Here is a 27,324-nt window from a genome sequence, read left to right on the forward strand (position 1 = left end):
ATTTGTAACTAACACTTTCTTATATCACTTAATTTTTTATTTCTCATTATACTTTATTAATATTATATAATATATTAAACATTGTTTATTTTATTATTTTATTATTAATATTATTATTATATATATATATATATAATAATAATAATTTTATTAATTATTATTATAAATTTTTATACTTTAATTAGATTATAAATATTTTTTTTTTAATTGTATGACTTTGCTTAAGCTTAAACTCAAACTAAAAATAATATTATTTATTATATATATTATTTATATTTTATATTTAATTATTAAATATAATTTAACGTTTATTTTTTAATTATTATTTTTTATTTAAATAATGTTATAATTTTAAATAATAACAGTATCTTAATTTATTTAATAAATTAAGAGAATAATAATAATAAAATATTCATTATATACCAATAATTTTAAATTCATATTTTCACTTTTAATTAAAAGAATAAAAATATAATTTTATTCTTATATTATATTCAAACATAAAATCATATAATATAAAAAATAATAATCTATACAACTTATACTATAAAAACTGATTTAACTGTTAAATCTTAATGGAATTTCTTGTTAGAATATTTTTTTTCATTCATTCTGGATTAGTTAAAATTTGTTAATAGATTTTTTCTTAGTTTTGAAATTGTAGTTGTAATTTTAAGATTTATATCTATTATACTACTAGGTACAAAGACAACACAATTTTAATAATCAAATATATAATTTATGAAGTATGCTGTATGGAGATAGGATAGACTACAGTCATTAATTTGGGTTAAATCGGTTGGGTTGGTCTGTCCCGTCAAACAATTTAGACGGGTTGGGTTGAATTATTAACAACTCATTTGAAGTGGGCCTACATGAGCCAGTTCATTCGGGTTGCGGGCCTAGACGGGTCAGATTTGGGTTGACCCGCGGGTTGCCAAAAAAAATCTAATATGATTTATACTTTTATAGTCTATGCACATTCTACATAACTCGAGTTTTTTTCTCTCCAACACTGTAACAGTCAATACTTCGCTCATTGGTCGCCGGCTATTTATTTGTTCCGCCTTTCTTTTCGTTCTCGTCTTCAAAGGTACGTGGAGTCAAACTTGGTTCCAGACTGCAGCAGTTAATACTCAATACTTCGCCATTTGACTGTCGACTACTTATTTTTTTCGTCTTTCTTTTTTTCGTTCTCGCCTTCAAGGTTCGTGGATTCAAATGTTCTAGAGGAGGCTGATGTAGACATTAAAGAGAAATGCGATGAATGAGAAAATTTTTACATTTATTATATCTCGATTGATAATATTTAAAAAATATTGACTTTACTGAAAATTTATATTTTATGAATTTTTCAAATTTTAGTTACTTTATTGAAATATTTGATCAATTAATGTGTAACGATAGACAAGACTCTTATTTGGTGTGTATTATAACTATTTGATTATGTTTTTGAACTCTTTATTCTATAATTATTAATGATTTTTATTTGTAATGAGACAACTCACAGACTGATCCGCCTAACCCGCAACCTACCTTGGGTTGGGTTTTGGGTTGAAGATTTTCAGCCCGCCGGGATGGCGGGCCGGCCCACCGTCGACCCTTCAACCGATGAGTTTTGGAAGGTAGACCCGCCCCCAAGAGTTGACCCTCAAGGCTGTTAAAATCTCGAGTTTACTCTTAAAATCTTACAATTTTACGATTTCACATTAAGTTAACGATTCTGATTTTTAAGTAAACTCTTAAATAGGTAAAACTTCTACAATTTTAAATTTATAATAATAAGATTTTTCTAGTTTATAAATAATTTTGATTTTACAGTTTTATATGATTTTACTTTAAAAAAAATAATTTTATATTAAAAAAATAAAAAATAAAGTTATTATTTATTTAAATAAATAAATTAATATAATTAATTTTATAAATAAAATTTTGTATAGTGCTATTTATTTATTATTATTATTTAATTAATTGTATATTAAAATATATAATTTTTTAAAATGAATTATTATAAAATACTTAATTATATATATATATATATATATATATAAATAATAATAATAAAATTAAACTCTTACGATTTAATGTAAACTTTAGATTTTACGAGTTTACAACTAGTTAACGATTTTATGTAAACTCTCGATTTTTACATCTTAACTCCTTTGACAACTTTAGAAAAAATCACAATATAGATGAATTTTTTTTTTTTTTAAATTCTTTTAATAAGAGAAGAAAAAAAATGAAAAAAAGAAAAGTAGATATGAGACTTGTAAAGCATTATGTGTATAATAATCTTTTCCACGAGATGGGCGTTTCCTTTCCTTCCCGCTATAACCACGAAAATTTACTGACTGACGAACAAGGAAAGCCAACAACACCACAGTCCACACACACAAACAACCTCATCATCATCTCTCTCTCTCCTTCTGCTAAAGAAAAGAAATGTCCAGTAGAATAATGATGTGATGATTTCACTGCCAAATGCGAAAGTGTTGTTGTTGGCAGGGAAGAAAGACCGATATTCAACCACGAATTCCAGGATGCACTTGAGCAAGACCTACTCTATTTTTCGTTACAAATACTACTCTTCCCTATTCCTCACCACTAATTACAACATGTACTATCACTTCGCTCTCAATCCTCATCTTCACTTCGTTCTTCGTCCACTTACTCCCAAATTCGTTGTCTCCTCCTCGCTTACCACCCTTCTTACCTCTGCAAACGTTGTCGTCGCCGCTTCTGCGGCGGGCTCTGGCACCGTTCATGGTGCCGTCACTTCAGCAATTACTCAGGTCGCCGTCACAGCTGTGGCTATAGCCTCCGGTGCTTGCCTTTCAACCAAAGTAGATTTCTTGTGGCCAAAACCCGAGGAGCAACCTGGTAAGCTTTTCTTTTCTTTTCTTTTCTTTTTTCTTGCAATTCTTACTTTATCTATCTATCTATCTAGGGGATTGATTGGGGAGGGCATCAATTCTGGTCATAAGATTCAACAACTAATTTATATTTTTATGCAATTTCCTTTGTTTGAAAGTGTTACTGAAAGCTGTGCAGGGTCACTTGTGCTGGATGGAGTAGATGTAACTGGCTATCCAATATTTAATGATGCAAAGGTTTACCATCTCACTCTTACATGCCTGAAATATGCTTCTATAATCAACTACCACTGCCGCCGCTAATATCTCTCAAATTTTCCAAGGCAGGTGGAAAAGGCAATTGCATTTGCAAGGAAAGCACATCATGGCCAACTTCGCAAGACCGGTGATCCTTATCTAACACATTGTATCTGCACTGGAAAAATATTAGCTGTCTTAGTTCCATCCACTGGGAAACGGGTACCAAATCTCTCTTATTTAAATTGCTATCCAACATATATAAAGTGTGTTGATACTGCTGGGTATTCAATCAAACATAAGCCAATTGCCTTAAAAATGTATATGTCAACTTCTCTTTCCTAAATAACAGTTGCTGCAAATGTAACAGCTGATAACATTATGAATTTACTCTGGGCTGAATCTTATGTTAAGATTGTTGATAAACACATCTAATGCTAGAACCTAGGAGTTGTCTTTACTTTGTACTACTTAAAACCCTAATTATCTACTATAATTTCTGATTTCTATTTAAAAGCATGTCGTATAGGCTGTGGATACTATTGTGGCTGGGATTCTTCATGACGTGGTTGATGATACATGTGAGACTCTGAGTAGCGTGGAGAAAGAATTCGGTGATGATGTTACTAAGCTTGTTGCTGGAGTTTCCAGGCTAAGTTACATAAATCAGGTAGAATAAATATGGGAAATCTGAAAATCAAAACTCAAAGAAACATCATTTATCTGTGTATATGTTTCCTTAATTTGTGATGGTGCAGCCACATAATCTCCATCTAATTGTCCTGTTCAATTTGACCTTGAATATCTGTCTTAAGTTTAATGGATGATAATTGTGCTACATCTTGACCATGACTTGTAATAACTCATGTACAGTACCTACGAAGATGTCGGAGGACAAACGTGAATCAGAGTACAATTAGTCATGAAGAGGTAATCACATGTGCTAACAAATTGTCTATTCTTGGGATCTGACTTCAATTGCTTATTGGTTATATTGGGAAAAAACAGTGGACAAGTATTTTTGTAATGAACTAGGCAGAATATAATTTTGATTCTAGTTATGAACCTATATTTTCACTTTTAGTATTGTAGGAATTTAGTCAAGAGAAATGTTTTGTTGTATTGCTTGTGTATGTTACATTATGAAACCATGTCTTAAATAGGAACACACAAGACTAATCAGGAAAGATAAATTAAGTAAATACACAAACAACTAATTAAGGAAGCGCACAAAAGACTAGTTAGGAAATAATATAGTCTAAATGTCTAACTAATTATAGTGATATTTTCCACAAGTATGTCTTCAGAAGCAGGTGTTTATGATCCCCTCAATGTAGAAATTTAATCGGATGTTTTAGGACCTTCGAGGATTATTATATGAAGCAGTTGTGATGTTAAGTGCTTGATAATGGTATTTTCTCATATTCCTAAGTTGCCCAATTAGAATTGCAGCATTAGCCATGACCACTCTATTCTCAAAGATGATAATTTAGGATATGATGTCTCTAGCCTCCCCTATGGAATATGTGTTTTCAGTACACATCCACTGCATTTAACGTTTGTATGACTCCCTCTGCTAGGGTGATTTGGCTTTTAGGCACAAATGATTGTACAGCTTTAACCAATAAGAACATGTGCATATCTTATATTTTTGAAGTGCTTTTCTTTTAGGCAAATAATTTGAGGGTGATGCTCTTGGGGATGGTTGATGATCCTCGCGTGGTGTTAATCAAGCTTGCTGACCGTCTTCATAACATGAGAACAATGTATGTGCTCTGAACCCATTTGTGTTTATTGTGCTTCACACTATTAAGTTTGTTCACAAAGTTTGTTTGAACATCTCTGAGTGTGATTATATCATTGACACTGTTTCAATTTGTTTTTCTTCTTTGAGTGTTATTCTCATCCCTGAAGTTTGTTGAATAGTTAAGATGGAAATTCCTAGTTCTTATTCTACCAGTTCCCAACTTCCCAATGAGGTTATGACCCATGCACAAATTTTTCCTTGCAGTTATGCTCTGCCTCCATCTAAGGCTCAGGCTGTTGCCCAGGAGACTTTAGCTGTTTGGTGTTCTCTTGCTTCCAGATTAGGTCTATGGGCTTTGAAAGCTGAAATGGAAGATCTATGCTTTGCTGTTCTTCAGGTATGTTGAACTCTTATTGCCACATTTAATTAATTGCTTACTAGTATGTAGTACAATTGTGAAATGAATGTCTTTATATGAAATCACTCTTTTCTTCTGGCTAAAATTAGCACTAAATGATTCTCATTGAATTAGGTAATACCAAATAGGGCCAATATGCACCTCACTATCACGACGATTTTACAAAAATAAAGAAAGAGTGAGAGAGGCTAGATGGTAGATGGTAGTTGCAAGCGATGACCATATTATATTTTTTTTTTGGGGTTCTGAAATGGGAAGACACCAAAATACTGCTCTCCTTTTATATATTTATCATCTAATTGATGGTTGGATATACATTCTGCAGCCTCATCTGTTCTGTCAAATGCGTGCTGTCTTAGCCTCAATGTGGAACCCTTACAACAAGACAAAAGGTAGCTTTGGCTCTTCGCCCATTGGTCATGATTCGAACATTGAGAATGAAACAGGGGTAAAAGTAGATGGGGACACTTTAAGCATGAAGGTAGGGAAAGGTCCTTGGAAAAAAATGTTCACATCTACCTGGCAAATTAATTTTGTGCTACTGTGAATCTGTGGTAATTCTGAGTTCTAAAGATGCGATAACGCAATGATTTCACCATAATTTTTTTAGGAGATATGAACTATTCTTTATTTTGGCAGCATGGACTAATTGTGTGTACTTCGTACTATTTCTATGCATTCTATCTTTATAACTCCTTACAATTGGCTGTGTTGGTTGAACTATGGTACCATATAAACATTCTCAAACCTCTACATTTTGTAGAATTGGTGAATGATGTAGAAATATCTTTATAGTGTTTATGTAATAAAATGAAACGAGTATGTTGGTTTTCTAAGTTCACTGCCTTGCCATGTAATCAATCATTGTAGTTTGGCCAGAAACACAATAAGCACCTAAAATGTTTTTCTTGAAGTTTAAATGTAACAAAATGTTGTCATTTGATTTTTTCTGAAAATTGAAATTTAGTGTAGTTTTTTAGTCAACAATTAACTTTCTAAAAAAAATCTGGTTTTCAACAAAACTGAACAGCAGGTTCTGACTTGAACATTTTGCCAAACCTCAGGTCTGGATAAGGGTTTCTAGCCTTGTGTTTTTCATATAATGTTTATGCATATGTATACCATCAGGACTCAGGAGACAAGATTGTTTCCAAATTTTGTTTGAAGTATTATGCCATCTTTTAATCAGAAAACAATTTTCTTCAGAAGCTTCAAATTTGCCTGAGTTGTTATATTATGTTGTTTCAGAAGTAGTAGTAGTGGTTCTTTCCCTCTTGTTAACATTCTGAATCATGTGCTTTTGTTTGCAGGATCTCTTGCAGGCTGTACTTCCATTTGATCTGTTCCTAGATCGAAGAAGGAGAATGAACTATCTTCATAATCTTCAAACTTCTTTGATACCTCAAACAAAACCAAAGGTTGTAAGAGATGCGGGAATTGCTTTAGCATCTCTTGTTGCTTGTGAAGAAGCACTTGAGAGGGAGTTATTCATATCAACTTCGTAGGGCCACAATTCTCCTCTCCATATAGAAGAGTTATTAATAATTAAAAAGAAAATGAAAGCATTACATAGGAAATTCTTGTACATTGATTTTTTATTTCTTCTCAAATTTGCAGCTATGTACCAGGAATGGAAGTAACTTTGTCCAGTCGTCTGAAAAGCTTATATAGTATTTATAGCAAGGTAAACATGAAACATGAGGTGAAATTGTGAGTAACATTTGTTCTTTAGGTGGTAAAATATCTATGTATGCCATTTGTATATAAGCTCATTAGTTGGTCAAAGTACGATTATGGGATGTGTCTTAAGTATTCAATGTAGATTGTTGTAATTGAATAACAAGCAAAAGTATTGTTGTTTTTTAATAAGAAAAGTATCATAATGCCTTTTGAGTTTATCAAATTCATTCAAACATGCTTCAACAATTCATCAGTTGTGGTCTTTCTGCTCCTAATACTTAATTCTGTCAAGTGAATCCATTCATAGAACCAAAGAAAGCAACACATTATTTAATCCTATTGAGTTATTTGATTAACCAGTTGGTGCTGCATCTGTATTGATAAAACTTTTAATTTTATGTCCCAGTGAGTTGCATGATTATTTCCTTTTCTTTTTCCTCATACTGCATCTGTATTGATAAAACTGTCATGTAAGCATTTTAAAAAACTGACTCATTATGTTATACAGGCATACTAATTTCAGTTATTTTATTTTCATCTGTTTACCTGAAATTCTGCAGATGAAACGAAAAGAAGTTGGAATTAACAAAGTCTATGATGCCCGTGCTTTGAGAGTAATAATTGGAGATAAGAATGGTACTCTACATGGACAGGCCGTTCAATCTTGTTACAGTCTGCTCAATATAGTGCACAGGTAATGATTTTAGATATTTCTATGTGCTATACCTGCAATGGTATAATATTTTATTGTGAAGAAAATATTTCTCTGCTGAACTTCATCATGTACATGAAGCTTGCAAGTTCCTAGAGAGGGAACAGTTTGACTAACCAATGGAGTGTGCTCTTAACATTGATTTTAATCTGTATCAGTGTATCATCTAATGTCATGTTGGGGAAGGCATCTTTTTTGTTTTTTTTCTTCTTGTCATTATAAGAGCATAATATCCTTATTGTTTGATATAGGTGTTTGACAGAAGAGGTACCTTGCTAACATTTCTTCTTCTAAATGCAGGCTTTGGATACCTATTGATGGTGAATTTGATGACTACATTATTAATCCAAAACCAAGTGGCTATCAGGTAATAAATACTTCCCTTCTGGAAACTCCATTTTTAATACCCTGAAATGGGCTTACAAAGGCCTTGTGATGTAAAAGTATGTAACTTGGCTTTGTATATCTCACTGTGTGAAGGCATGAATATATCAGCAAAAGGATTACATGATAGGGTTTAGTCTGGGTCATCTTAAGGAACATAAATAGTTTATATTATGGTTTGCATGATTATCTGCTATGGTATGCCAATATATAAATTTATGGATCATGGGTTCTGTATGTACCTGCTTCACCATACAGTATGTTGGCATATGTTTGAGTATGATAGAAGGTTTTCTGTAATATTCTTCTCCCTATGTTAGGCGATAGGCATGAAAGATATGTTTGAGTATGATAGAAGATATGCTATCAAATATCTTCTTCATGTAAAAAAATGCAGCTTCTTTTGTTTGGAAAATAAAGGCTAGATCAAAACAACTTATGTATCTTCTAGCTCTGGACTCTGGAGGTTAACTCTATCCACATGAATAATTGCCTGAACTCTGCTTGTTTTCCCTTAAACCTCCCGTGTTCCACTAATTAAGAGAAAATTTCCAACCTAAGTATGCATTTGTGAGAAGGATTTTTGGGATGACATCTTCTCAGTAGTTTCTGTAAGAGGTAGGAATAACAATTTTAAGACATCCTTATATTTGAGTAATAAAATAGGTAATGAGTAACAATTGGCTTTCAAAGTGTCTTGTATGGACTAACAGAGTATATTCAATCACCTCTCTTTATCCGTGAAGCTATCATACATTTGGTAGAGTTGGTGACCATGCTCTAATTTGTCATAATTTTTTTCTGCTCAGTCTCTTCACACTGCATTACAAGGCCCTGACAACTCTCCTTTGGAAGTTCAAATAAGGACACAGGTGAAACTGTTCATCCTGTTTTGGTTTATTCATATTCTCTTGAAAATGCACCTAATATCTTACTATTATGACATTCATATCTTACAATTTAGAGAATGCATGAATGTGCTGAACATGGACTTGCTGCACATTGGCTCTACAAGGAATCTGACAATAAGCTGGTTACAGTTAATGGAGTGGATGGTTCTGAAATGACTGCGTCTTCATCACTTTCAATTGATTCGGAGGAGCAAAGTACTATCAAAGAAGATATTTTCATAAAATATAGTACACTTAAAGTAGGACATCCTGTACTGAGGGTGGAAGGAAGTCACTTGCTTGATGCTGTTATTGTCAGGTTTGTAGTGCCTAAGACACATGCAATTGACTATATGCTTACCGCCGCTGACTTTCTTAAAAATAAATAAATTATGTTTTTAGTTTAGACGAGGGTGGAAAACAGTTACTTGTTGCTGTAAGTTTTGGGCTAGAAGCTTCTGAAGCTGTGGCTGACAGAAGGTCATCTTACCAAATAAAGCGTTGGGAAGCTTATGCAAGATTATACAAAAAGGTGGAGCCTATTTACCTCAACTAAATGGAATATTTTACTCAAGGAAACATTTTTGCAATAACGCAAGTTACCGTTTACTTGAAATTTTATTAGGTGTCAAATATGACGAGGAAACTTAGCTGTCCTCATCCGAGCCTTTATCACAATTTCTTAGTTTCAGTTCACTTATCAACTGTTGTAATGGCTTTCTATCTAGATTTTCGTCCTTATATGCAAATATTACATTTCTTCAAATCATTTTGGTTAGAGTTAGATTTATTTATGACGTCTCTGTGAAAGCTCCTGATACATGTATATCATTTACCTGGGATAGAAGCTTTCAGAAGAAATGTTGTCATACTATTCTAGATATTAGTAGTTCATACCATTTCTCTCTTTTATCTAACAAGGAACTCAAGTAAATGTATGTTATGAGTGCTTCCTCAAGATTTTTGCATGGAAGATGATATGCCATTTTCTTGGGAAATGTCAGAGACATAGTTTGCAAACTGTTTACTGGTGGATATTAGCAACTATTTGTGTTCTTGCCTTTTATGATCACTCTGCTAAGTTATGATGGAAGTCTATTTTTTCATTATGCCGCTTCCTTCAAATAGTTGAACTTGCATTATTTTCTCGATTCCCTATTTTGATAAAAACTGATTACAATTGTATACATAAATTTTAGTTCAAAGCATCAATATTTGGGATTACCTTCCCTTCTTACATCTTTAGTGTCACAATATTAGATAGGATATATCTGTAGAATTATGAGAATGGAATATTAGATATGATAAATCGCTAGACTTGAATTACCCTAGTGGCTTATAAATAAATAATTCAATTCTCTTTAATTTTTAAAAGCCATATGCTATCATCATTGGCATATAGGCATATGATACAAGTATTCTAGTGGCTTTTAATAACCTTCTAAGCATTTATCTAAAAGAATCACATTCCAAGGATATTTGCCACATCATGCCATAATGGTTGGTGAATTATTTCAACGACTTTGCTAACTAAGAATTTATTTTCAGGTTTCCGATGAATGGTGGTGTGAATCAGGTCACGGGGACTTATGCACTTGCCTCGAGAGGTATACACTTTGTCGAGATGGCATGTACCACAAGGTAGGTGCAAAGACATAATGATTTTTTCTGCTTAAAGTTTTCTTTAGAGAAATTGCGATAAAACCTTCCCACATGACTTTGCAGCAAGACCAGTTTCAGCGCTTATTGCCTACCTTCATTCAAATAATTGATTTGACGGAACATGAGGAAGCTGAATACCGGTCTGTTGTATCTGCTGTTTTAGAGGGAAAACAGATCGAACCAAACTCAAACAGCTTCTATAAGAAGCCAAGCTCAAACTTGGACACGGGAATAAGTATTAAGGTAAACATAAAAGTTGCTCTTATAATAAGAGTTAATTAATGTTACTGATTCGGTAAATGACAACAGATTCGTCTTTTGAGGACAATGCTTCAGTGGGAAGAACAACTGCGATACAATAGTGGTGGTAAACAGGATAGGAATGTTAGTCTAGGGGAAGTGGCGATAATTTGTTGGCCGAATGGAGAAATAATGAGACTAAAATCTGGAAGCACAGCTGCAGATGCTGCTAGAAGAGTAGGTCGTGAAGGAAAGTTTGTATCTGTAAATGGACAACTTGTACTGCACAACACAGAGCTCAAGGATGGAGACATAGTTGAAGTCAGAGTGTAAGTAAATACTACAATCCTTTTGTTATTGTTCTGTTAATAACACACATATCCATCAGCTTTCTGTATTTAAAATCCCAATTATTATTATTATTGTTGATCTATTCACTTATTAAATCCAATGTAAATAATGTATCCCCATTAATTTGCTTTCACTATGTTGATAAATACTAAATATATATATGTTATCAATTCAATATTAGGAGTGTCAATGTAACATAATAACTGTATGATTACTGATGTACTAACATCTCATTTTACCACAGTTTTGTGACCTGCCCAATAATGTGGATAACGAAATGGTTTCATGAAAGAAACATATAATAACTGTTGGGATTTCTTTTATATATAATAGAGAAAGAATGGGATTTTATATGCAATCATTCATATCCTAAATTATAATTCAGTGTTTTCAAAAATCTGCTAACTTGTCTGACAGAATTGTATGTTCTAACTCAGATTTTCCTTCTCTTTTGTCATTAATATTCTGCTTTAGTTGCATTATTTTGTAAGGATTTTGTTTGCTCTTTTCACACCACTTAATTTTGAATTTGGTTTGTGTTTCGTTTGCGTTGTTCTTGTTTAATCGGATTATATCTGTAGTTAAAATATTTTCCTGAATACCATTATCATTATTTGATGGATTATTCTTTATTAGTGTTAAATCAAAAATTAAATGGGGCGGGGAATTGGAATTCCTGGACTGAAGAAGAAAAATTCATGAATAACAAATCAAAAATTCTATGAAATCATGAAAAAGAAAAGAAAGATAACTTGGATCTAATCATAGCATTCTATTGTCGGTCAAGTATGCCTCGGGAATTCGACTTCCCCTTTGTAGAATTCTGGCTTTGATGGCTCAAGCTAGTCAAGACCCATGGATGCATGCGGAGACACGTCGACCGAGGGTGTCGGTAGAAAAGGACTCAAACGACCATTTATTAAGCTAAGCGTAGTAAAAAAAACGAAGGATGCTCCCTAATAGGTAGATCCCTTGAAAGATAGAAAGCCGGCGGAATGCTTTACCTTTGGTTGGGCGTCGGACTCAAACGACCCTTTATTAAGCTAAGCGGAGTAAAAAAAAACGAAGAACGCTCCCTAGTAGGTAAATCCCTTGAAAGATAGAAAGCCGACGGAATGTTTTACCTTTGGTTGATACTAATACTTTTTCTGAATGTAAGGATAATTCTTTCTCGACACCGTCCTTATATAGTAAAAATATTTGGAGTTATTTTTCATTTATATAGTAAAAATATTTAATTGAAATTACTGTTAATGTCATTTATTAGTATGTATTTCTTATTATTTTGATCTATATTACCTATATGAGGATAATTTATTTATTTTTTCATTCAAATTATTTATAAATTGTAAATTAAATGAGAATTATTTATTGTTGGTGGTGTGAAATCTGTTAAATTGCTAAATTGAGTGGAGCAATTGAAAAGTGAACATAAGTAGAAGGGCGAATTCATAGTGGGGGGTTTCAAAAGACCGGTCAACAAAGAAACAGAAGAGAAAAAAGAAAGAAGGGGAAAGATTAAACCAGAGAAAAGTAAAGTTGGCTCATAAGCCTTGAACGGGAAACCCTAACCTAACCTAATCTAATCTTAAGCCCAGTTCTTCAGATTCATACCCATCTGATCAGTCTATGAAATTCTCACTATAAATGAGGTTTTCTCTAGTTTTCACACCCTTCTGGATCTTCAAATGTGTTTCTTCTGCAGCCTTTCCTCTCGCACCCAAACAGTCCCGCTTCTCACTCATCTTTTCTGGTGGTTGAATTAATTGGACTCCACACATAATAGATTTAGCCTCCTGCATAGGGATCTCGTTGACAAAACATTAATTCCTCAAAGAGACCTAGGGTTAGAGATATGAAGAAGTCGTCGTCGTATAAGGTAGCGGATGCCTCTGATTGCTGCATCGGAAGTATTGTCTGGGTTCGCCGACGAAATGGTTCTTGGTGGCCTGGGAAGATACTTGGATCTGATGGACTTTCGGCATCTCATCTTATGTCTCCTCGATCGGGAACTCCCGTCAAGCTTCTCGGAAGAGAGGATGCAAGTGTGTAAGTGCCCAAATTTTTGTTTTAACTGTTAGATTCCATCTTCTTGTTCGTGGATTTTCTTTTGTGATCTTTCTTTTACATGTTCTTAATGTTATACTCCAAGTAGGCTCAATTCTTAATCTGGATGAATTCGAAGGAAACTGTATCAATTATGAAAAACACACTTAGATCACTCTCTGTAGATGGTTTCTTTGTGAAGCTGCGCCATGAAAGTCTAGGGTTCCTTCACATAGTTACTTATCACCACCACTCTTACAGTTATTCTAAACCAATTGATTATATACAACCCTAACAAATTTAGTCCAAGCATACCAAAACTCTATTATTCTTGCTCTTTATTTTATGTTTCTTAGCATATGAATTTTGTCTTCTCAGTGATTGGTATAACTTAGAGAAGTCCAAGCGTGTGAAGGCATTCCGATGTGGAGAATTTGATGATTGCATTCAAAAAGTTGAAGCTTCTTTGGGATTGCCTCCTAAGAAGAGAGAGAAATATGCGCGTCGTGAAGATGCTATTCTTCATGCTCTTGAGCTTGAGAAGGAAATGATAGAGAAGAAATATGTAAACATGGAACCTCTTTGTATTGAAACTGGGTGTGAAATATCTGATGACGAGAAGAAAAAATCAATACTTCCTTCTGAAAAACATTTACGTAGTAGGTCTGGTTCTGAAAAACAAGATTTAACTGCTGAAGAACCTCTTGATGTTAAAAAAGCCGCATTGGGGGATCGAATTGACAGTAAAGACGAAGTAACACCTCGCACGAGAAACCGTCTGGCCTTAGGTTTCCGAACTAACCCTACTAAGAGAAAGTTAGCTTCCTGTTTTGTAGCAGATGGGTCTCAGAAAATTGAAGCTGATGACAGAAATAAATGTGTTGATCGAGGAAAAAAGTCGTTGAGGAGACGGGATAGGTGTCTTTCTCCTGTTCCAGAAAGGAAGAAGACAAGGTACTTGGTTACTCGTACAAACAATTTGGTAACTTGCTTGAAAAATATGGTGATTTGTTTTATATTGATAATCATGGTTCACAGAAACCTATATCTTCTTCTTCACAAATCTTGGAAGGTAACTTTGGTCTGATTGGTTTCAGCAGGGAGGCTGCCTCAATTTCCGCTGAAGATGACACTGAAACAGATACAGTTGGGACTAAGTCTCTGGGTTTGGAAACTGATGAAGATAGTGCAAGACTTTCAGGTTTTGCTTTGATTCATTCTTCTATAGTAAGCTTGTGCCATTAGGATAAGATTTAGACAGTATGAGCTTGTTTGATATAGTTTTTTGTTTTTTTTTAAATAATCTTTTTTTTCTTTTTGGCAAAAGCCTTGTTTGATATATATAGGGCTTTTTTTTGAAATAATTGGATTTCTTTTTTGGGAAATAGCCTTGTTTGATATAGGTTTTTTTTTAAGTAGTTAGATTTTTTGGGGTTGTTTGATATAGGATTTTTGAAATAATTGGATTTTGTTTGGGGCAAAAAACCTTGTTTGATATAGGGTTTTTGCAATAATCGGATTTTGTTTGGGAAAAGACCTTAGTTGATATCTTTTGAATCAGCTACTTTCCGTTTAAGAAGTACCTAACCTCTTAGCTGGCTTGTAATTAATATTTTAAAATGTTACAAAAAAATAGAAGTCTATTTAGTATTTTTCAGTTCTTGCATTATTTCTGGCTGCCTCAATTATTATTTTTATTGTTTGGTGCAGATGATGTACTGGATCCAATATCTTCAAGATCATCAGACATACAATGGCAGCACAGAAGCACGAACAACAACAACAACAATGAGCATGCTGATTTGGCATCTGGTGGTGATGAAACGTCGATTTTAACCCCAGGTTGTATAGGAATGTCAAAATGGAAACTTAAGGGTAAAAGAAACAGTCGAGCAAGAGGTGGTAATAACCTCTCAAAAGTTTCCTTTCCTAGAATTGGAGGAGAAAGCTTCGGTCCTGAGGAGTCTGACTCGCATAAATACAACAGACTGCAATCTGTAACTGCCAAAACAATGTTAATAGATGATGATACTGAACAAGATGGCGGCAACCATGACGATGATACAAATGATTGGGAGGAATCGAATTGGAATCAGTTTCTTCCAAGTTATGGTGATGGGGAATACTACTTGGAAGATCATCATCGTCATCAACATCCAAGCAGCAGCAGTTACTTACTGGATATTGATCTTAAGGTTGTCCAAGCAGCAAAAAGCAGCAGTTACCAGAGACAGCACGTGCCATTGATATCATTACTGAGCAAGTTAAATGGTCATGCAATAATAGGCCATCCTATTGTTGTCGAGCCTCTGGAAAATGGTTCGTCAGAATTACTTGAGGAAATGAATAACTTCACTGTTCCTCCACCTCCTCCTCCTCCTCGGCCACGTCCAACAAAGAAGTTATCGAGAAAGGTTCAGAAGAAAATGAGATTATCATCGTCGTCGTTGTCTTCTAGCCAAAAGATAAAAACTCTGTCTTCCATCGGTGTAGGACTGAAGCGCGAAGAAGAAGAAGGATTGATGAAAGGGGTTGGAGGGTTGACAGGCGTGGCTTGTATTCCTGTAAAGCTGGTGTTCAGCCGGTTACATGAGGAGTTGGTTGGTTAAAACTAATAAACACTACTACTAGAAAGTGAATATTGTATGTAATCTATGTATATTATATTACTGCGGCTGGCATTCGTGTTTTGAAGTGATGCTGTCATAAGTAATAAGTGTTATTATACATATGCAGAATGGCTCTCTGATAGAAGCAAATGTATATATAATCTCAATTATGATATCAATCTTGATTGGGAATGGAAATGTGAGTTAATTAGTTAGTTATTGCAGGCCATAAAGAAGTAAGGCTGCTACACCACCAATGCCAACAAGTAGACCAATGATGACACTAATTGGGGGCAAACTTCCGCCAATGGCCCTCCCCGTTTTCACATCATATTCTGCAAATCTTTTCTTTGGAGCCAGGCACTGAGGGCAAACATATCCATCCGCCTGCCAGCCAAAGAAGAAGAAGATTGTTGGATTTTGTTTGTTTGATAAATAATAATAATAACTAGCTACTTGCCTGTTCGTCAAAGGGTTTCTGTAGTGTATATATGTATCCACAATCAAGACATATATGTGTTGCTCGGGCCTGAAGAAAGAAAGGAAGAGCAGTTAAGTTAGTTATGAGTGTAAGAAGAAGAAGGAAGAAGTGTTATGATTGATGCCTTTTGAGCATCTGTGAGCTTGGTGCCAAAGCGGGGAGGGGCAGGACGTTTAGGGAGTCTTTTAACATCAACATTTGGTCCACCCCTGGCGACCACAAAATAGACAGAATCAGGCTTAGCCTGGATGGCTGTTTTGGTGAAACCAAGCTTATCAGCTGGCCAAAGCTCATCGCCAAAGAAGCTGCTGGTGTAGATGACTTGATCTCCTGTTTTTAGACCAGCTTTTGCTGCATTCCCACCTCCGTCTATAGCCTTTTAAAAAAACACGGCGTTTATTAATTAATGCATACATATATAAACATAGTTGGGGAGTGTTTATTATTACAGTGATGACAACTCCGCCGCCTGGCTTTTGGCCCAATGTGAGACCAAGTGGCTTGTCCACCTCCACTTCGATGTTCTTGGAAGCACCTGCTGTTTTTGCACTTATCTCCAGGCCTCTTCTACTGCTGTTGTTGTTGTTGTTCTTTTTGTTATTATTATTATTAAGGAGAATGAGAGAATTTGATGATGAGATGCTATTCTTGGCGTCTTGAATAGGGAGTCCATGGAAAGTGATTCTCTGCTTTGCGACCGGAGATCCATTGTTGTTGTTGTTGTTGTTGCTTCTTCTTGTTGTGAAAGAAGAGGAAGGCCCTGCTGCAACCACAGCAGTCGAAGAAGACATCATGATGATGATGATGAAGAAGTGTGGTTGATTAGTGATATTACTCAGCAGCAGCAGTAATGAGTGAGTTAGTGGATGGAAATGTGAACAAAACTGTCTGTCTCATACCACAAGATGATAACCTTTTCCAGTGGGTGGTGGACGTGGAGCTTCTTTCACTATTTAATATCAATTTTCTTTTTTCTTTTTTTATAACCCCATTCTCATCTCCAGCTTCCTTTTCATTTTCTTTTAAATCTCTATCAACTCAAATATTAAAACAATCTTACTTATAAAAATTATAATATTAATATCTTTTACAGTCACTCCATTTTTGTTATTAAATTTAATTAGCAAAAAATAACCTTTTAACATATAAACTAGTAAAAAATTACACAGTTTATTGGTTTAATCAAATTTTATTTGTTTTAAAAAGCCGATAAGAATAATACAAATCTACTAAAAATAGAAAGACCCCGTCAAAACCGTTGAAGATTGGTGTAACTATTTAACAGGTTTTAAAATAAAGGAAGATTTTCTGTCAGGTCCAAAAAGGGGGTGTAATAATATCAATTTTATTTGAGAAGAAATGATCTAATACCAACAACCCATTATTATTATTATATATTGGTACATTGCCATTGTAATTATTGAAGTAGAAATTATATGAATCCCAATTTCAGCCTAAGCATACAAAAAAGAACATACATCAGCAGTATTGACAGATCAAGAACCCCTTTTAAATGTCAAAAAATAAAATTACTTTACATTCTATAGCGTTTAGGGTTTAGGGTAAGCAGTCTGTTTCTTGCTTTGATTGATCGATGATACACCACACACTATCGCGTTTTTCTTTATTACTCAATCATCATCTCTCCTCGAACTCCACATCAATTATGTCGGGATCTGATTTTTTCGAGGATCCGGAATTGCCTCCTCTTCCTTTACCTCTCGAAAAAATGTCTCCCCCTCCTCCTCCTTGCGGCTGCCATACAACATTTCCACAACTAGTGCATCGCACAGTCTGGGTTTTGTAACCCACAAATTGTCTCTTACAAGCTGGACATGCTCCCTGTTGTTTCAATCAAAGTATACAATCAATTATGGATATCAATTACATTTCCTACTTCACAAAACAAAACACTTTATTTAGTCCTTGTTTCTCATCTAGATCCGGATTCAAATCCAGAAACAATCAAATGTGTTTTTCCTTTCCTTTTAGAGTAAGTAGTTAAGGTGCTTCTTCATTGTTTATACTTATCAATTTCGTGCTAGAAGAATGGGATGGTTATACACCGAACCTATTATGAAAAAGGTAACTAATGATATATTGTGTTGGAGAAATTTGATTGAAGAAGCATCTAACCTTAAAAGTGAGAACTCAGTAGAAGTGTGATTAACAAGAACTAGAATCATATCGAAATGTATAAACACACAACAAATTTATGCTGCATAGAAAAACTTACCTGAACCACAAAATTCTTGGCAACAGTGCTAATAAGAAGAGGAGCTGCGAATGGAAGTACCCATATTGCAAATATGAAGAACTGAAACATCCATCCAGATAACGCAAACCAGAGGAAGAATATTGTCTATACAAGAAAGCAAATGAAACTTTAAGTCAGCAAAAACAGATTCTAAGCATTAGACATCTATGTTCTTGACCTATAGAGATAAGAATGAATGAATGAATGAATGCTAGTAGTAGTGTATGCAAATTTGCTAAAATTTACATTAAAGGATGGATGATGATGCAATTTCCTTTATAGCAGCCAACAAACACGATTGATTAAATGAAGAAAATAAGACGAAATGGTACTCACAACAAAGCCTCTTCCCAGTGGAGTGCCTAAGAAACCATTGAGTTGCTTCCTGTACTGAAATGTTGAAAAGAAATAATGAATGAATGAATTAGAATTCACAAAGCATTGAAGGAAACAACACAGGTTGCTGATAATTGAACATATATCCAATTAGTAGAGCCTGGAATTTACATATTAGAGATAAGCGGAAATGAAACAAACCCGCGGCCAGTTGCGGCTGAAGTCGAGAGTAAGATTTCTCCAACGCTGCGTAAGCTCGAAGTCACGGTCAAGCTCCTTGGCTCGGTAGAAAGCGGATTCGGCAGCGGCCGACAGCCGTGTAGAAACGGAATAGCGGCGGTCGATACGCTCAGCAGTTTTCTTGGTTTCGTAGACGAATAACTCAAATCCGTCGTTAGCTCTCCTCCAAGCGTCTCTCCATAGGTCGCCGGAAGATAGGCGACTGGAGAATTCTTCAAAATCACTGCGCCTAAAAGCATGTACAGACAAGGCGTGACGATAAGAGAGAGATCGTACGGAAGAAATGTTAAGAGTTTGAGGTTTGGAAGAGAGGATAGGGTTCCACGGCAAGGTCGCCATGGACATAGAAACGCCGCCTTTTTCTGTGGTTTATAGAAGAAGGCGGTAGAAGAAATAGACGGCTAGAACAAGAAGAAGAAGGAACATAGGTCGGCAAGTTTTTCATTTTTAATTTATATAAAAAACTTTTTTAAATATAAGTATTATTTATCTTTATTTTAATTGTATATGTATATGAATATAATGTAATTATTTTTTCAAAATCAATTCAAATTTTTGTTATTTTACATAGAAATATTGACATTTTAAATAGGTTGTGTGAATTTATTTCAGATTCAGTTTATGAATATAACTTATTAATAATAATTTTACTTTTTATATTGTAGAATACACTTTTTATAATATAGTATTTATACTCTCTAAATAAAGTACTATTGAATGTCTTAATAATTTACTTATTAAAGATATATATATATATATATATATATATATATATATATATATATATATATATATATATAAAAGTTTGATTATGGTTTGTAAATTAATTTTTTTTAATAGTTTTAAATAAAAATCGAACTGTATATATAATAATATTATTAGTTAATAAAACATCACATTTCAAGTATTAATGGATAAAAACATATTTTCTTAAATTTCATATTGATAGAGATATTACCAAGAAGACACTATTTATTTATAATGAAACAAGCAATTTTAAACTAAAACTTCCAAAATTGAGAAACTATTATTAAACAATAAAGGTTCTCAATGATCTCACACCAAATAAAAAACAAACATAAGCGTTACAACACAGAATCTGTGATCAAACTTAAAACAAGTGTAGAAAGCAAAAGGTTGAAAACTAATAGAAGGATTTCCATGGCGTTTCTGTTGCCATTGTCTGGATGATGGAAGGCATGTTGAGTGCTTCAGTAGATTCAAACAAACCAAGTTCCTCCAAAAGTTGCTTCATATATTTTCCAGCAACATAAGTAATGCCAGAGACCATAAATCCAGAAACAACATAGTACACTATAGTTTTCACATAACCCTTAGCACTTAGCTTCTGGACATATGCTTTTCCAATACCAAGTAACGAGATGCATACAAGAGCGCCAACCGCAACTGCAATTAGTTTGAAGTCCTTGTCGTCACTTACACGGAAAGAGAACCCGTAAATAACTGGAGGAATCAGCCCAAAAACTACAAATGACAGTAAAGCAAATGTTGCATGAACCCAGAAGTTCTGTCTACGCCCTAATATTTCTTGATAACGATCCCCCCTTCTCACCGTTGAACTGTCGGCGTCATGTTCAGCTTTCAGGTCCCAAATCTGCCAAATTACAGTTCAAAATACAATAAAATGATCAAGAATCATGTCACAATTTGAATAAAATTAAAGGACTTACATTGTGAATAATCAAAATGATCCCACCAATCAAGTTGGCTATTGACAAAGCCACTATATTCACTGCAAGCAGATTAATGAAATACTTAATCAAACTGAAAATTAAGTGTCCATCATTGAATACTTAGTTTTAAGTAAACTGTGTAACACAATGGGGGATTAACGAGTTAAGTTATAATGAAATCTGTACAGGAGAAGGATCAAAAACACTTACATGTGGTAGCATCAGAACCAGCAGAAGATGACACAATGCCTAGGCTTGTTATTGACTCAATCAGACCACCATATACAATACTCTTCACAATTTCCAGACCATTGACACCTCTAGTATGTCTGATTATTTCTGGAGCCACTATGTTACCCACATCAATCACATCCTCAGGACTTCGAGGAACTATATGCTCATTAGGCCGGTTTTGTATGAGAATGAATGTATCAGAACCCCCTGAAGCATATGATTGATAAGACTATAAGTTTACCACCAAGGCTTACCGGGAGAGAATGAATTTAAGAAGGAACAAATCATAATATTTTGTGTTCTTAGTATCAGACACAATCTAATATAGCAATTCTTGGATCGCAATCTCGCCCTTATATATTTAAGTTCGATAAATTAAAATGCCTCACTCTAGAAGAACCTTGAATTTATAAGAAGGGGCAATTATAAGAATACTTAACGAGTGATTTCAAGGTAGACTGTAATCACCCAAATGCAACACTCGAGATTTTTCCATACCTGCATTGTCATTCAGGGGCTTCTCAATATGTATATCCACTTTAGTGCCAATAACAGGAGGCCGAGCAACTCCAGAAGGAAGAACTGCACAAAAATCGTAAGGTATTATCCGCATAATTCATGTCAAAATATGACCCCAAATCCATTTTCCAATCAAAACAAATATAAGTATAACAAATGGGTTTAGGTGTGTATGTGGACTTAATATGTAAAATGAATGCAAAATCCACATCCACTTACTGTTGGTTTTAATTTTGTTAAGAAAATTTTCATCTTCAATTGCTGATCCACTGTCATGACTGGCATCAACTTGTTTCTTCTTAATAGCAAGATCTCCAGATATATTTTCTTCCTCATGGTTATCTGCATACCACAGGTTCACGCCTTAGTTTAGTGAGCCATGCATATTTGAACAACATGTATAAATACTCAACTGAAGAAATTGTCATTAAGAATCTAGATTTTCATCTGAGTTCATTTCTAAAACAATCAGCAGCGGTAGAAGCAAGAAAAATATACAACTTATGCAGTATAGATTCACATAGTTATTTTTTTGGGTGACCGGGGTTTATTAATCAGAGTGTTCTTAGTGGAAACATTTTGTGCCACTTGAACTAGTTTTTTATATTTGCCACTTGAGCTAGTTGATGCCAATTAATTGGTAAAAGTCTGAGTTGACTATATACTCTCATGTTGCTCCATAGGTTACTTAATAGGTACAGGAACAAGTTATCGAGCAAAAACTCCTACTTCATAGTTCGGAGCATTATGAACATTACTTGTCACTCTGATTCATCACAGAGGAACTGACTAAAGATGAACAAATAGCATAATTTTAGCTTACTTCTAGAGGAAAGATCTTGTTTGATGTAGTTTTTTTCCTTCAAATAATCCAATTATTTGGAAGAAAATAAAACCCGATGAAAATGTGGATTATTTAGGTTAAATGACTAAAATGACGTTTGTATTAAATATTTTAAATGATATAAGAAATAAAGTAAGGATATTTTAGTTGATGATTTGATTGATGAAGTGATCGATAATGGTTACGAGGTTATCCAAATAACCCTTCATCAAACAAGGTCTTTATTGTTTCAGTAGTATACATTTTGCACAGTAAGGGTTATAAATCTCTACCATCCAAATCTTGGTGTCCTGCCCACTTGGGATTCTTACCTTTCTTTGTATCCTCAAAAACTTTATAAGTGTTGACACCTTCGGTAACAAAAAATTTCCGCCCATCTTCTTGTTGTGTAGAAACAGCATTTCCAGCGTGATATTCAGTATGTGTGACAAATTCGGATTTGGAATCAGATTGTGTGCCTTTTGGAATGAAACACCAGCAGAATTTGATGAATATTAACAATAACTTCAAATGAGTTATGATGGCTCAGTATACCATACAGTCTTAACATAAAATTGAATTTACTTGAATTACCTCTGCCATTATCTATTGCCCCATCTGGTTTCTCTACTACATTAACAACAACTTCCCCAATCCTTCCATTATCCAATTCTGTTTTATTGATATCTCCATTTGCTGGTGTAGAAGAAGAATCATTAGGTGATGGAATCAGGAGTGGTGTTCCGATATCACCAATTGGGAGATCTCTGCTATGACCAGTTTCTGTATCAGCATATCAAGAAAGTTTAGTTTTTTGTCAACAAGCATTATAAGGGACCACATACAACATTGTTGTTAAAGTTGATCATCATCTGAGGAAAAGAAGAAGTAGAGTATGAAAGATTACCTGAGGTTTGCTCCTTACCGAAGTTGAACATGAATTGCCACCAGTACTTCTTCGGTGCAGTCTTATTTTTTTCTATGTTTTCTGTCTCAGTTTCTGGTAGTACCTGGAATGGCCTAAAACAATTACCTGGAAAATTTTGATTTATCATGCAAGTTAAATCACTATAATAGAACCGATAATAAGAACAAGAGAAATACCTGATGGCATGAAAAAACTAAAGCATGACAAGCATCTGAACACCTCTGGATCTTTATCTCGATCAGCACCATTGTCTGTAGATGTAGAACCACCACCTTGACCTCCAGTAGAATCGACATTTAAGTCAGCTACGGTATCCAATTTGTTACGTTTTGGGTCTTTTGAAATTTTAACTGTCCTCTTTCGTTTACACAGAATAACCCTTCTGGTAATGCAAGAACGGCAATTAGGACAATAAAGATCATGGGTGTTTTGCTTGTCTAGTACTGTTTCAACATCATATTCTGTCTCTTCATAGTCAGTCTCTTTCAGGAGATTAACTTCGTCAGTTACTGATAGTATCTCAGTAGAAGACTTTTCAACGATGAACCCATTAGATGATTCTTCAGAAGGCTGAAGCAAATGCTCCGAAGGGCTGGAATCATGGTTGTTCTCTTCATGTTGATGGTTAATCTCATCGAATGGACTTCTTTCAGCTTCAGGCTCCTCTGTAATGGGAGAAAATACTTCATCTCCATTGTTCTTCTCAAAAATAAGACCTTGAACATCATTAGGTGGTTCTGAATCAGAGAACAGATGCTTAAATCCAACACCTACAGGAGTTCATAACAAGAACCGTCAAACAGTGAGATGAACAAGATAATTCATTAATATACAATCAGATTCCTGAGTTCAAATGTCAAACAACACGTAGAGCAGCTAAATTACTATCTAATCTATCTATATGGGGATGCAAAGTCTTATGCAGAAACAGTTTCTTTAGGAACTAATCACGTTACCTAAGAAATTATCAGCACTAACTAACCTCGAATCTCACAAAAGAAACATTGATCCCAATGATTTATAGTAGTTTCCTGAATATGATCAATCCAAGGAGTCCCGCTTTTGTATGTCCAACAGCAAATTCGACATTTCCATATTCCTTCACTCACAGAAGATACAGAAAATATATATATTGCAACACTGCCTATTCATGAGAAATGAACTTATAACTAAAGGAATGCAGCCGAATTTGTTGTCCAGGAAATGAAAACGATAATGTAATCTACTCTAGACTCTAGAGTGAAAGAGAAAGGTGACAGATCTAAATCAATATTAGGGTAAACTATTGAAACAAAGCAGTGAGACACACTTTATCACACATAAACACTTATTTTTAGTGAGTAAAATAATCAAAGGGGGCCAGTATTCGGATGTAGGCCCTATTTCAGGCCATTATCCGAAGAAGAATCGGATGAAAGGGCCAGTACTACTGTTTAGATTTGGCCTTAATTATACTACGAGCTATATATTAGGGAAAATTAGTTTATAGTATCTATATATCTGGCTGGAAGGAAGGAAGTAAATAGAAAGATGACGGAGGAGGTTACAGAGATTTGTTCACCTTGCTCATTGTCAAAGACAACGCTGAGTTGATCCACTTTTTCAGAGTGTAGATGAAGCTTAGCGAATCCATTGAAGGACAATGTTGCATTTGCATTCATATTGTCTTCATAAACAGATGGTTCTTCTTCAATGTTAGAGTCTGCAACGTCGAGTTTCCTGGAGGAACGCCCTCGCAATGGCTCCTCTTTGTCCGAGTCCGACGACGAGGACGTCGACCACGTCCGATTTGCCTCTGCGTCCAAGATGCGGCGAGCGGAGAAAAAGAGAAATGAACAAGTACAAGTAGTAGAGTTGATAATAATGGAAGAAGTCATGTGTGAAGTAGCAGTAATTAATAGTAGTAGCAGGCAGCCATTGTTGGTATGATTAAGCTTACAATAATATTAATTAAGAAATAATTAGCTGTTAAGAGAAGAAGAAGAAGACTTTATTTAAAATGGAGTAAGAGTGGACGGAGGATATATAAATAAATAAATAAATAAATAATGCGGTTGAACAACCTGCTGATACTATTTAGAAATTAATGGTTAATTAATTTCTCTATTTTGAATTAATTTGATTTTGATAAATTAAATTATTAGACCATCATTTTCATCCTTTTTTTGCACTCCAAAGACTTTGATTTAATTTATTTGTCTATAATTTTGGAAAATATTTATGAGGATATGGACAAGCAGCCATCAAACATGAATCAATAATATATTATTTTTATTAATTACAATCGTCCATTCTAAATTATCAAAAAAACTGAACATCTATATTATTTATTTTAAACAATTTTATTTGTAGATATGTTTTAATCTAATAATAATAATGAAATTAGATACAAGCTATAATTAATATAACTCTCTTAACAAATCTAAAATAAATTTGATAGACTTTTGTTTGAACATATTTAGATTGGAAAGTTGAGTTTCATTTGAATGTAAAAGTATTATTAAATTGTTAAATAACCTAATTAAGATGCTTCAAATATTACAAGACGAGAAAGAAAAAATAAACAAATAAATAAAAGAAAAGAAAAAAATATCAATAAAATTGAAAATTTCCTGAATGATAATATTTTTTAAAATAAATTTATATAAAAATATATATTTAAACTTAGATGAATGTAATTCGAATATGGTGTTTTCAAATATCCTGAAAACAAACAAACCATTTTTTATGTGATTTTTCAAAAAAAATATCTTCTTCTTTTTTTTTTGTCTCTTTCCATAATTAGGCAATTAGCTTTTCAAAGTTCAAACCATGCATTCAGTATTTCAGTGTAATTAATTAATCCTCGATGTTCGTAAAACAATAATATATAATGATAAGAATTAATAGCCCATGATTAAATTTGAATTAGTGCAAATTGGACTTTTAATCCCCATAAAACTGGGAGATTTTTTTATTTTTACCCATAGAACACACATGCCAATTAAATCAATTACTTGTACTCAACTGATAGAGATTTAATTTTAATATGTATGTAACATTAAATTGTTTGATAATTTAAATCAATTCTATTTACTATCCAAGTCATTTTTATATTTAAAAGTAATTATATCATCAACCCAACTACCCAACCAGACATCAATTAATATCACTAACATCATTTTGTATTTTTTAAATAATCTAATGTTTTTTTAGGTAAGAACATGAATAGTGGTTATTTAAATAATTTAATATCATCTCATTTATCTTTTCAGCAACTAAACTAATTAATTTATTAAAATTTTATTTTTTATTTTTTTTAAATATTTTTCTATTAAATTTTAATACTTTATAAAAAAATTGACTGTTAATCTAATTTTTCATAACTTCATACAAAATTAAATTATTTAAATAACCCGAAGCCAAAGTAATTTCATTAAGACCATGTGTGGTTTTCTATATTGATCATTGTGTTATATACCTTTACCAATTATATTATTTAAACTATTAATTAAAAATACATTTTATTTTAAATATATATATATATATATATATATATTACTAATTGTATTTTCACCCAAATAATTCATTTATTAGCGTCAATATACTATAACTTAGTGGTTAGAATTTATGCTTCATAAACTGAAAATTGATGATTTATTCTCTACTTGACGCATTTAAAATTACAGATTCAACAAATAACTATATTTTTCATAACCCATAAACAAACAAGCCCTAAGTATTAATGATTATGGGTTTATGATCATGTGTGAAGACAATAATGGGAACCTGCGGAAAATAGATCATTTAAATAATAAAACAATGCCATTTTTTCTTGGTCAATAGTTATTAGTATTCAATAAATAGTATAACAATACTCACATGACATGTTGTGTCACTTTAATGCTAACATATTTTATTCATAGTATTTTACAATTCATTGATGTTGCTAGCATGATGTTCCTATTAAAATAAGAAGTTTAA

General features: G+C 33.6%; 5 protein-coding genes across 6 annotated transcripts; 2 read left to right on the forward strand and 3 right to left on the reverse strand.

The window, feature by feature from the left end:
* Window positions 1–2,373: 2,373 nt before the first annotated feature.
* LOC124929130 lies at window positions 2,374–11,447 on the forward strand. Its single transcript, XM_047469408.1, has 18 exons — window positions 2,374–2,880; window positions 3,052–3,110; window positions 3,201–3,332; window positions 3,640–3,780; window positions 3,984–4,040; window positions 4,782–4,876; window positions 5,122–5,254; window positions 5,601–5,756; window positions 6,586–6,776; window positions 6,893–6,959; window positions 7,516–7,649; window positions 7,968–8,034; window positions 8,861–8,923; window positions 9,016–9,260; window positions 9,344–9,473; window positions 10,490–10,582; window positions 10,667–10,846; window positions 10,913–11,447. The coding sequence occupies exons 1-18, from the start codon at window positions 2,466–2,468 to the stop codon at window positions 11,174–11,176; spliced, it is 2,622 nt and encodes an 873-aa protein (XP_047325364.1). The 5' UTR covers window positions 2,374–2,465; the 3' UTR covers window positions 11,177–11,447.
* A 1,258-nt stretch (window positions 11,448–12,705) lies between these two features.
* Window positions 12,706–15,981, forward strand: LOC124929329. 2 transcript variants are annotated; one of them, XM_047469661.1, is made up of 4 exons: window positions 12,706–13,243; window positions 13,619–14,194; window positions 14,338–14,441; window positions 14,951–15,981. In XM_047469661.1, exons 1-4 carry the CDS (start codon window positions 13,050–13,052, stop codon window positions 15,847–15,849), a joined length of 1,773 nt encoding a protein of 590 aa, XP_047325617.1. In that variant the 5' UTR covers window positions 12,706–13,049; the 3' UTR covers window positions 15,850–15,981. The 2 variants fall into 2 exon arrangements, with proteins under 2 accessions (XP_047325617.1, XP_047325618.1); XM_047469662.1 differs by having other exon boundaries at window positions 14,341–14,441.
* Window positions 15,882–17,206, reverse strand: LOC124929331. The gene is made up of 4 exons (XM_047469663.1): window positions 16,780–17,206; window positions 16,455–16,706; window positions 16,310–16,378; window positions 15,882–16,236 (listed from the first exon to the last, which is right to left on the reverse strand). The coding sequence occupies exons 1-4, from the start codon at window positions 17,122–17,124 to the stop codon at window positions 16,066–16,068; spliced, it is 837 nt and encodes a 278-aa protein (XP_047325619.1). The 5' UTR covers window positions 17,125–17,206; the 3' UTR covers window positions 15,882–16,065.
* A 519-nt stretch (window positions 17,207–17,725) lies between these two features.
* Window positions 17,726–19,576, reverse strand: LOC124931110. Its single transcript, XM_047471501.1, has 4 exons — window positions 19,125–19,576; window positions 18,924–18,977; window positions 18,567–18,692; window positions 17,726–18,172 (listed from the first exon to the last, which is right to left on the reverse strand). Exons 1-4 carry the CDS (start codon window positions 19,506–19,508, stop codon window positions 17,969–17,971), a joined length of 768 nt encoding a protein of 255 aa, XP_047327457.1. The 5' UTR covers window positions 19,509–19,576; the 3' UTR covers window positions 17,726–17,968.
* Window positions 19,577–20,270: 694 nt separating this feature from the next.
* On the reverse strand, window positions 20,271–25,238 carry LOC124929018 (membrane protein of ER body-like protein). The gene is made up of 11 exons (XM_047469270.1): window positions 24,923–25,238; window positions 24,344–24,505; window positions 23,538–24,131; window positions 23,341–23,466; window positions 23,028–23,216; window positions 22,766–22,912; window positions 21,830–21,952; window positions 21,590–21,673; window positions 21,068–21,298; window positions 20,855–20,916; window positions 20,271–20,778 (listed from the first exon to the last, which is right to left on the reverse strand). The coding sequence occupies exons 1-11, from the start codon at window positions 25,236–25,238 to the stop codon at window positions 20,308–20,310; spliced, it is 2,505 nt and encodes an 834-aa protein (XP_047325226.1). The 3' UTR covers window positions 20,271–20,307.
* Window positions 25,239–27,324: the final 2,086 nt, after the last annotated feature.

Source organism: Impatiens glandulifera, chromosome 3 (genome assembly GCF_907164915.1).
Source record: "Impatiens glandulifera chromosome 3, dImpGla2.1, whole genome shotgun sequence".
Taxonomy (NCBI): domain Eukaryota; kingdom Viridiplantae; phylum Streptophyta; class Magnoliopsida; order Ericales; family Balsaminaceae; genus Impatiens; species Impatiens glandulifera.

Excerpts from the sequence above, each read along its gene's own strand:
- LOC124929329 (XM_047469661.1), top strand. The coding sequence starts at position 13,050 with ATGAAGAAGTCGTCGTCGTATAAGGTAGCGGATGCCTCTGATTGCTGC. Across the intron at positions 13,244-13,618 it reads GGAAGAGAGGATGCAAGTGT|TGATTGGTATAACTTAGAGA; the intron begins GTAAGTGCCCAA and ends TTGTCTTCTCAG. Across the intron at positions 14,442-14,950 it reads AGATAGTGCAAGACTTTCAG|ATGATGTACTGGATCCAATA; the intron begins GTTTTGCTTTGA and ends TGTTTGGTGCAG.
- LOC124929018 (XM_047469270.1), bottom strand. The coding sequence starts at position 25,238 with ATGACTTCTTCCATTATTATCAACTCTACTACTTGTACTTGTTCATTT. Across the intron at positions 22,913-23,027 it reads GGCAATAGATAATGGCAGAG|GCACACAATCTGATTCCAAA; the intron begins GTAATTCAAGTA and ends TCATTCCAAAAG. Across the intron at positions 21,953-22,765 it reads TTTTGAGGATACAAAGAAAG|ATAACCATGAGGAAGAAAAT; the intron begins GTAAGAATCCCA and ends TGTGGTATGCAG.
- LOC124929130 (XM_047469408.1), top strand. The coding sequence starts at position 2,466 with ATGATTTCACTGCCAAATGCGAAAGTGTTGTTGTTGGCAGGGAAGAAA. Across the intron at positions 3,111-3,200 it reads CAATATTTAATGATGCAAAG|GTGGAAAAGGCAATTGCATT; the intron begins GTTTACCATCTC and ends TTTCCAAGGCAG. Across the intron at positions 5,255-5,600 it reads TATGCTTTGCTGTTCTTCAG|CCTCATCTGTTCTGTCAAAT; the intron begins GTATGTTGAACT and ends TACATTCTGCAG.
- LOC124929331 (XM_047469663.1), bottom strand. The coding sequence starts at position 17,124 with ATGATGTCTTCTTCGACTGCTGTGGTTGCAGCAGGGCCTTCCTCTTCT. Across the intron at positions 16,707-16,779 it reads GCGGCGGAGTTGTCATCACT|GCTATAGACGGAGGTGGGAA; the intron begins GTAATAATAAAC and ends TTTTTTTAAAAG. Across the intron at positions 16,379-16,454 it reads AGCTCACAGATGCTCAAAAG|GCCCGAGCAACACATATATG; the intron begins GCATCAATCATA and ends TTCTTTCTTCAG.
- LOC124931110 (XM_047471501.1), bottom strand. The coding sequence starts at position 19,508 with ATGTCCATGGCGACCTTGCCGTGGAACCCTATCCTCTCTTCCAAACCT. Across the intron at positions 18,978-19,124 it reads TCAGCCGCAACTGGCCGCGG|TACAGGAAGCAACTCAATGG; the intron begins GTTTGTTTCATT and ends TCAACATTTCAG. Across the intron at positions 18,173-18,566 it reads CCAAGAATTTTGTGGTTCAG|GGAGCATGTCCAGCTTGTAA; the intron begins GTAAGTTTTTCT and ends TTGAAACAACAG.